Source organism: Salvia hispanica, chromosome 4 (genome assembly GCF_023119035.1).
Source record: "Salvia hispanica cultivar TCC Black 2014 chromosome 4, UniMelb_Shisp_WGS_1.0, whole genome shotgun sequence".
NCBI lineage: Eukaryota > Viridiplantae > Streptophyta > Magnoliopsida > Lamiales > Lamiaceae > Salvia > Salvia hispanica.
This window is the reverse complement of record NC_062968.1, coordinates 47,193,749-47,203,367: the sequence shown is the minus strand read 5'-3', so window position 1 is coordinate 47,203,367 and position 9,619 is coordinate 47,193,749. Positions and strand designations below refer to the sequence as shown.

General features: G+C 34.5%; 1 protein-coding gene across 3 annotated transcripts; it reads left to right on the top strand.

Annotated features, from left to right (window-relative positions):
• The first annotated feature begins 820 nt into the window (after positions 1–820).
• On the top strand, positions 821–5,508 carry LOC125222968 (tubby-like F-box protein 8). Of its 3 annotated transcripts, XM_048125886.1 has the most exons (6): positions 821–1,126; positions 1,447–1,488; positions 1,935–2,393; positions 2,575–2,662; positions 3,373–3,505; positions 4,591–5,508. In XM_048125886.1, the coding sequence occupies exons 3-6, from the start codon at positions 2,046–2,048 to the stop codon at positions 5,294–5,296; spliced, it is 1,275 nt and encodes a 424-aa protein (XP_047981843.1). In that variant the 5' UTR covers positions 821–1,126; positions 1,447–1,488; positions 1,935–2,045; the 3' UTR covers positions 5,297–5,508. The 3 variants fall into 3 exon arrangements, with proteins under 3 accessions (XP_047981843.1, XP_047981841.1, XP_047981842.1); XM_048125884.1 differs by lacking the exon at positions 1,447–1,488; XM_048125885.1 differs by lacking the exon at positions 821–1,126 and having other exon boundaries at positions 1,181–1,488.
• Positions 5,509–9,619: the final 4,111 nt, after the last annotated feature.

Below are 9,619 nucleotides of genomic sequence, written 5' to 3'. Positions count from 1 at the left end.
TAATTTATTAGTAGTAACGTTTATGTGGCTATATTTTAAACTTTTGCACTTTTACTATTGACTTAATTATTCTAATTTTTAAAAAATATTTAATTTTGTAAAAAAAAAGAAAAAAATAATAGAATTTGAATCTTATTTTAATATACTGTATTAAATTTATAGTAATAAAAATAACTAAACTAAATTAATAAATTGTGAATTCCCCTTAATAAAAATAATAAAAAAAAGAATGATACATTTAATAACCAAAACTCAACTTGTAAAACAAGTGACGTCCAAACAAAACTGGCACGGCAAATATTATCAGAAGTCAAACACATATGACTAAAATAACGAAGAAAAATATAAGAGCTTTAGTAAAATGGAAGTAGAAAAGAGGATTTTTTTTTTGGTTTTGTCTCATAGTAACAATTTATATACTGATCTTTTTGTTGGAATTACGTGTTACATTCTGATCTATCAAATTATACAATGGAGCAAATACTATTATATAAAATCTCCTGCTAAAAAAGAAATATTTTATATTCGTTGGGATGGAAGGAGTATAAACATTAAAGTAAGATAGTTGTAGTCATGAAGATGTCATTTCCCCTTCTCTCAAAGTTATGAATTGGAATCATAGAAACAGTTGAAAATGATCAATTTGTAGACATTTCATTGGTGTAGAATATATAAGTAAGTGGTCGGTACATAGAAACTTAATCCGGCTTAATATTATACTCTCATTAAACAGTCAATCATATCCATAAATCCATGTTAACACATACTCCATAATGCAACTAGTATTATGTGAGTAGACTTGCACAGCCAAATTGAAATGACATCATCAATCAGTTTCAACAAAGTCTGGAAATCCTACTGTTGCACCCAAATAAATATACTACTCCAAAACAAACCCACCGGTGACCTAACCAACGATTAAATACTCTATTCTTTCAATTCATGCTTCTTTGGACTACAATTAAGCCCAATTCTTGATAGTGAGTTGCCCTGATGTCTCAGCCACTTTCTATTCATCTGCGTTTCAAAGAAAATTACTACTGGGTTTGGATTTTTACATAGTTTACAATTATATACTTACGCGCTGTGGAGCTGGGGTTTTGAAGAAGCTTTGTCTTTTTTTAAGGTATAGATCTCTGATCTCATTTCCTTCATGTTTCACCTTTGATGCTAAAGGTTGAAGCTTTAGAGTTTTAAGTCAATGCTTCATTTACCTCTACTTTTTTTGCTCACCCTTTTACTTATTTACTTTTAATTTCGGAAAGATAAAGAAGAATCTGTTTCAGACTTATGCTTGAACCCGCTAGGTTCAATCCCTTTTCCGTTCTCCCCCTTTTTAAAGAAAGTGGTTTTGGGGTTATCAAGGCTATTTATGAAATAAAGAATCGCATTAAAGTCTCTCAGCTTAAATATGCCGTATTTATGGTTCTTTGCACTTCTCTGAAGGGAAATATGAAGTTGTGCCCTGTCTTCAACTTCATTTAGCAGGTTTACTTGTCACTCTCACCTTTCTATTTGGTATTATGAACTCAAAATAGTATGATTTCATTAGGTTAGTGGTCTAATTTCTCTAAGCTGCACTAACCTAATCCAATTTTATGATTGAGATAAATCTTGCTACTTTTTTTTGTTTGTTTTTATGGGAAATATCTGTCTTTTGTGTGTGGCTTTACTCGTAGAATGGATGTGTTGTTTATCTGCTCCTTTATTTTCTTATTTTCACTCTGCAAGTACAAAAATGAGAAGCTGCATCTGATTAAGATACTAATTCACTCTTCCTTTTTAGTCCATGTGAAACTATCCTTTTCTACTCTGCTTTAATTTTCTTTTCCTTTTTATTAGTTTATTTTCTTCGCTTCTCCCCATGAATGCTTTTCTCCTTTGTACTTTTATCTTTCCTACCATTGAAATTGTTTTTGTTTATTGACATCCAGGGTGGTCACATTCGAGTGGTCTATAAATTATCGATAAAAGAAAGGATCAATAAAACCTAGCACTTGACTTGATTCTGCAGTTCCTCCCAACTTACCACTTTGGGCAGTTTAATGTCTTTCCGCAGTATAGCTCGGGATTTGAGGGAGAGTTTTGGCAGCCTATCGCGGCGGAGTTTTGACGTGAGGTTGCCAGGACATTATAGGGGGAAATCACATGGTTCGTTCAATGACTTGAGTGACCAGCCTTTGGTTATTCAGAACAGTAGGTGGGCTAATCTGCCGCCTGAGCTCCTTTATGATGTAATTAGAAGGTTGGAGGAGAGCGAGAGCACATGGCCCACCCGGAAACATGTAGTTGCGTGTGCAGCTGTTTGCCGGTCTTGGAGGAGCATGTGCATGGAAATAGTTAAAAATCCAGAATTTTGCGGAAAACTTACTTTTCCTGTTTCTCTTAAGCAGGTATTGACTGTACATTTTCTATTGCCTAATACACAACTTTAATAAAATTTCTTCTTTGACTGTTTCTGCTATCACTTGCTACTATGTTTTACTTGGACAATGCAGCACTTACCTTAGAAATAGAGCTTTCAGGATCTTTACATGAAGTTGATATGAAAACTGCTTTTTTCCTGCTTTGCAGCCAGGGTCACGTGATGGGACTATTCAGTGCTTCATCAAGCGAGACAAATCTAATTTAACCTACCATCTGTTTTTGTGTCTCAGTCCTGGTAAGTTCACTTTTGAATTGGAATATGCTATAACTTGTTCTTCAATTTTGTCGTTTCAGTATTCATTTGCCCTGTGTTTCTCCAATTCAGTTGTGTAAGTCGTAATTTGTATTTCTATTCAATTTTTTATATGTATCAAGTATATCCATCCTTTTATTCTCTGAAGATGACTGTGTTCTCTCTAGTAATTCTTGCTGCATATGTTATATGTGACGAAGGTTTTGTGATTTTAATTTCACAAATGTATTGAAGTCAATCTCATATTACCATTAAAAACGACATCTCAAACTAGGCATGCTAATATTTGTAGAATCTCCTCTTGTTGCTAGTATATGATTTTGTTTATATCTTATCCTAATGAGGTTCTTAAACTTAGTTTTCGTATGGAATTTGATGAAACCGATCATAGGTGGTTCAGTGCTTAATTCAACGCAAGCGTTAAAAAAAGTTTGACTTCAGTTTCAAGAATCATGTCCAGTTGGCAGTGGTGTTTTGCTCATCATTGTTTTTGCGTCTTTGTCGAGGAAATAGATTTTGACTGCCCATTTCCAGGATGTGATAAATTCTAGTTGTATTTCTTTCTGGCATTGTATGAGAATGTAGTGGACATGTGTGTATTTGGAAAAGAATATCTGAAAACATGAATTATGTATTCTTGTACATTGGGAGAATGTTTTGAGAAATGACCCTGTATCATTTTTTATTTGCAGCTCTGCTAGTTGAAAATGGGAAGTTTCTTCTCTCAGCTAAAAGAACTCGGAGAACAACTTGTACAGAATATGTTATCTCTATGGATGCAGATAACATCTCCAGATCAAGTAGCACATACATCGGCAAACTAAGGTAGGCTTTAATTTCTTACAGTCCTATTATCCTATTGTGTGTTTACCTCCAACTCTTCCAAGAGTATATTTATTGCTTATAGAAGGTTCTTGATTTTAGTTGTTCCAATTAGTCTCTCCGTCTACGAAAAGTTTGGAACATTGTGGGTCACACAAGCTTTAATAGAATGTTAGGTAGATATTTAGTTGGTTGAGAGTGTCCCATCAAAGGCAAATAAGATGGTGGGATATGTATAGGTTCTTTTGTAAATAAGGAGTATTTTTGCGGTAAAGAGGAAAGTTTTGCACTCGTTGTGGAAGCCTAATAAGGTAATAGTTGCACACTCTTGGTGGACGGGTGGAGTCTTTTTTTTTAAATAGTCAACCCTGTGAGTGTGTGTATGAGTCAAAAAAAACAATAGTCCACCCCCATAGGTTAAGCAAAGGCGGAGTTTTTACCTGTTGTTTCTACTTTCAAAAACAAGGATGTTACTACTTACTTGTATTATACAGCATTAAAAATGATGAATTTCAGCTTTCTTTACACGAATACGATAACCTCTATATTGACTGGTTCAAAAGAGATCAACTTTATTGACTCTAGTCTTGACTGCATCATTTTTCGGTCTCAGGAAGTGCCTGATGTATAGTTCCAGAAGATAAAGACTTATTTTCAAAACTTTATTTCATATTTAGCTTAAAAGTCATGGCATGAAGATAAGTTATTCAGACCCTGTTTCAAAATACTGTATATTAATAGGTTTGGCATGAAGATCATTTCCATGTTGCCCTGCAATGATTTTTCATATTTGCAGAGTACTTATGGTTGAAACTAATCTTATCAATAAATTTTGCGACTACTACACGAGAGGCCCCTCTAGAGCTACAGGCCTTTTTCTTAATTTGTTGTGCAATTGTTTAGCAAATAGCAATACCATAAGGCATAAATGAGACGTAACATAAACCAGAGTAAATTAGATTATCTTGAATGATTGTCGACTAAATTGTTGTGTATAGTTTAAGCTTGCTGTTACACCTTGAAATGCCTACTTTAACTGTAGTACTTTTTTTAGCATGTTACTGAATTATATTGATGCCAAATGGCAGATCAAATTTTCTCGGTACGAGGTTTTTGATATACGACACACAACCTTGTTCCAACGTCCCACCACCAGGGAGGTCGAGCCGCCGATTCTACTCCAAGAAAGTATCTCCAAAAGTGCCGACAGGGAGTTACAACATAGCTCAAATCACCTACGAGCTGAATGTGCTTGGCACACGCGGTCCACGGAAGATGAACTGCATTATGCACTCGATCCCCGCCGCGTCCATCGAACCTGGTGGCATGGTGCCCGGCCATCCGGAGCTTCTGGCAAGATCCCTAGAGGACTCATTCCGAAGCATCTCGTTCTCACAGTCTCTAGACCACTCCACTGAATTCAGCAGCACGAGATTTTCCGAGATGGCCCGCTTGTCGAATGAGGATGATAATAGCAAAACGCGGCCGTTGGTTCTGAAGAATAAGGCTCCCCGGTGGCACGAGCAGTTGCAGTGCTGGTGCCTCAACTTCCGGGGAAGGGTGACAGTTGCATCCGTGAAGAATTTCCAGCTGATTGCTTCGACAGAAGCAGTTGCTGCTAGCGCCGCCCCGACGACTTCCCAGCCGGTGGCCTCGGACCAGGACAAGATAATTTTGCAGTTTGGTAAGGTTGGGAAGGACATGTTCACCATGGATTATAGGTATCCATTGTCTGCATTTCAGGCATTTGCAATCTGCCTAAGCAGCTTTGACACAAAACTAGCTTGTGAATAGACGAAATTATCCCTGGCTTGATTCTACTGAACCGAACTCCTTGCACGTGTGAGAATGAGATGGTGTTTGTAGCTCTGTCTTTGTTTGTGGATAAATGATTTTCTCCATCTTTATTTAGGGAGGATGATGACGATTGTTAGTTTGTATTTTATTTGCCACCATAATATGATTCCCAGCTTGCTAGAAATAAGACTTCTTGATTCAAGACTTAATTCTAATATTAATCGAGTATAAATACATTTGTGGTTGTATGGATTATTTTAAATTTAGATCTATGTAAATCAAGCTTATAAAAGTGCTAAATTTCCAATTGAGGAAGCGCTATCTTTACAGTGTAACACAATAAATGCAGTCTACTTTTACACGCCATAAACCGAAATAGTTCATTCCTGAAAACTGTTCAGCCTCAAGCCATGTTGTCGACATTCTTTGAGCGATTGTTTTGGTACTGATTTCCTTCCCACAAACGGCGCCGCGTTATAAAACAATGAAGAACACAAACACACGATCAACACAAGGTATTAACGTGGTTTGATCTTAAAGATCTACATCCACGGAAAAAAGTGAGAAATGGATCATATTTTGATCATTTATTGTGATCTATTTGATAAAAAAAAGAAAGACATTAATTCTCTGTATCAATTTCAGTTGCAAATGACAAGTGACGGGTTAATTGATTTTTGTAATCCAAATTGTAAGGTATTAGGTGATGAAATTTGTGATAAGTTAGGGGATAAATAGGAAGTGAGATAAAAGTACTAGTCCTACTACAAATTACCATATCTAATATGTTTACACTCAACGGTAATGTGAGTAAGGAAAGAAATCCGACGAAACGAAGATCAAGTGTACAAATATTACCATATTCACAAATTCGCTCCCTTTCTAATTAGGAAAGAATTTGGCAATAAAATCAACGGTCTTCAATCTCACAAAATCACAAACAGAAACACACAGCGCAATTTCTCTCCGGTGGAATACCCGCGATGTCCCTAATCCTGCGGTTTCTGCTCAATCTCCTCAGAATGAAAAGGCAAAAAGTAGGGTCTGCCAAATCCAATGTACGCGTGTTGGATGTGCGACAAGGTTTTCCAAGGGAGGATCATCACAATCACATTTACAACTTGGCTAATGCATGCTCGCACCGGCCAGGCTTTGCGGAAGCACCAGGATAGATCCACAATTAACTCAACTTGTACTTGAACCTGCTGCCGCCTCCGGAATAGGATTATTAATTCTTATAAACCTAATTTTACTTTCTCTCTGTCTATTCCACCACCAACATCAACTTCATCTTCATCATTTTTCCTTACCCAAAATTAGGGTTTTACGGGTCCATTAATGAAATTTGATATTCATGTCAAGGAGTGCCGTTTAATGATTCAAAATAGGTTGAGTATTGCTTTTGATTTCCCTTACCACCCAAATTAATGCGTATGTGCAACTTTGAGTGTATCATTATTTTTTTCGACTAAATTTCAAGTTTGAAGGAAAATTTAGAATTCTGTTAAAGTTGATAACGAACTAATTACATTAATTTTTTGTTAATTCTTGTTTCCTAATAATAAAATTCGGAATAGCGGCTACAGAGTTCTCCTCATAAAATTGAAAATTAGGATATCTATTAATTCGAGTACAAGTAGAATTATCCATTAATCAAACAGATTCCGAGATAGACTAATTCTTCCATCCTAGAAAGATGGACTACTAATTTTACTATTTTGAGTCGTCTTCCAATATTAAATCAAGTCTAAATATGTTTTATGCAATTACACACTAATATGGACTCCAATCTCCATGCACAATCTACTATCACTACTTTTACTACATTTTCCTTTCCTCTCTTTTACTTTTTCCAATCTATCTCTTATTTTAATAATTACACATTAAAATCTCATGCGTCATGTTATACAAGTTTGTCTATATTTTTAGGATAGAGGGAGTATTGAGCTTTACTTCAAGAATCATACGAATTGGCGGAGGCCTCCTGAACTTCGAAAGAATCTTTTTATCCTCTGAAAATTCTTTGCCCTCACACCCTCCAGCTCCATCCCCGATTAAGTGGTACTTCCTCAATCTCTAATAATTTGTCACTATTTGAGCAGACACGAGTTTTAAAAAATGTAATAGAAAGTGAGTTGAAAAAGTTAGTGACATGTGAGTCCTACTTTTATATAATAGTTTTATACTCCATCCGTTCTGCGGTAGTTGAGTCATTTCATTTTCTGCACAGTTTTGGAAAAATCATAATAAATGGAGTAGTTAAAATGAAGAGAGAGTAAAGTAAGTGACAAAATAAGATAGATAAGAGTTTATCTACATTATTCTCTCTTACTTTACTTTTTTCCACTTTAACTATTTATTGTCATTTTTCTAAAACGAGCGCAGAAAATGAAATGACTCAACTACCGCGGAATTGAGAGAGTAATACAATGTGAGTGCGAATGAGTTAGTGGAATGTGTGATCCACTAACAAAAATGGTAAAAGTGAAATGTGACAAATTTTTAGGGACAGACGAAAATGGAAACAAGTGACAAATTTTCAGTGATGAAGGGATTATAAAGTAACTCGGCTCGAGTTTTTAAAAATGTAATAGAAAGAAAATAGAAAAAGCCAGTGGATTTTGGAACCTACTTTTATTTGATAATTAGTTTATAATAATAAAATGTGAGTGGAATAAATTAATAGAAAGTGTTGTCTATTAACAAAAATAGAAAAAGACATTTAATAATGACAAAAGAAGAAAACTTGAGACACTAAGGCATGTTTGGTATGAGTGATAACTCATCTAAGGATGGAATTTTATGAACAAAAATACCAAACATTATTGTGGATTGATGGAGTATAACACTGATAGAGCCAGAATTTCGACTCTGGAAGCCCCAAATCACGATTAACAGTTGTAGGATATATATTTAAATCTCCTTCGGCAATTCTTGGATACAATATGTTTGCTTGTCGACGTCGATAAAGGATGTTAAAGAATCAAAGTCACCCATAGTTTAATGGAGGGAGTATAACAATGACGAAGGTAGTGATTGTAGTTAAAAATGGTTTCCACGTCGATGGACCATACAAAACTTCAAATGAAATTGATAGAGAAATGAATCAATGTGCAATGAAATTGCAGAAAAACTGAGATGAGTAATTAGTTGTGTGTATAATAATAGAATATATTTTTGTAAGTGAAACAAATAATAAAATCAAACTAAATTAAATTATAGGAGTAGTAGTAAAAGACAAAAAAAATCCACAATGAATCAAAACTTGCCTAAATTGAACCTGAATTAACATTAGTATAAACTATAAAAGAATTTGGTCGGACATGCTATTCCATCCCTGCAAATACAATCAAAATGAAATGGAAATGGACCATCCAATACCACTAATGACTAATCATCATCATACTTTAATCAATTTGACGTAACATGTTACGGGATTTCATGACTTTTGGAATTTCTCAATAAAATAGAAATCTAACACAAAATGCATGTGTGTTGAGTTTGTTAAATAACTTGATCCAAAATCTTCTCATGTTTAATACTCCTGAATAGTAGTTTATCCATAACAAAATCTCCGATGAGGACAGATGTAATCCATAATCGAGAGATTATTGATCAGTTAAATAATTTGATATGGTTCTTGGATCAATCATGTCAATTATTAATGTTGTACAAGTCGAACACATTTGTGTTATTTCAAAATTTGTTTCGATGTTATCAGTTTTTTTGTATAAATAACCTATAAATTAATTAAATACGTAGTAAATTGAATCATAACTTTCGCAATCTCATACCGCTAGCTGGTGGTACTTTAAATTGGTTCATTTCGAATAATTATGCACTTTCTTCATCGTGGAAGTTTCTAGTAATTGATGTAGTCATGTAACACCTCATGAATAGATCAATTCTCCACTAAAAGCGAGTGTACCTTTTAATATTCGTTATCTTCTTTACCTCATGTATGAAGATTTTCAAGGGAGAATATGGTCATTTCAATTTTAATAAGTCTACAAATGTTTACATATGATTCCACCGCATTATTTTATTTAAGGGAAAATTAATGTTTGGCGATTTTGTACAGAATTCAAATTTAAAATAAAATACGGAGTACTATATAGTACTACTAAGTTTCAGCTTTTTCTAATTTTCTATCTGGATTTTAATTTAGGACAAAATGAAGGTGATGCGCTCAAATTAAAATAGACTTGAAAAAAAATTACGCTTACATAGAGAAATAATAAATTTTAATAACATAAACACAAAATCTGCGCTATTTTAGCTAAAACGTTATTAATTTCTTCAAAAGCGTCGTGTTCTCCA

Excerpts from the sequence above, each read along its gene's own strand:
- LOC125222968 (XM_048125884.1), top strand. The coding sequence starts at position 2,046 with ATGTCTTTCCGCAGTATAGCTCGGGATTTGAGGGAGAGTTTTGGCAGC. Across the intron at positions 2,663-3,372 it reads GTTTTTGTGTCTCAGTCCTG|CTCTGCTAGTTGAAAATGGG; the intron begins GTAAGTTCACTT and ends TTTTATTTGCAG. Across the intron at positions 3,506-4,590 it reads ACATACATCGGCAAACTAAG|ATCAAATTTTCTCGGTACGA; the intron begins GTAGGCTTTAAT and ends GCCAAATGGCAG.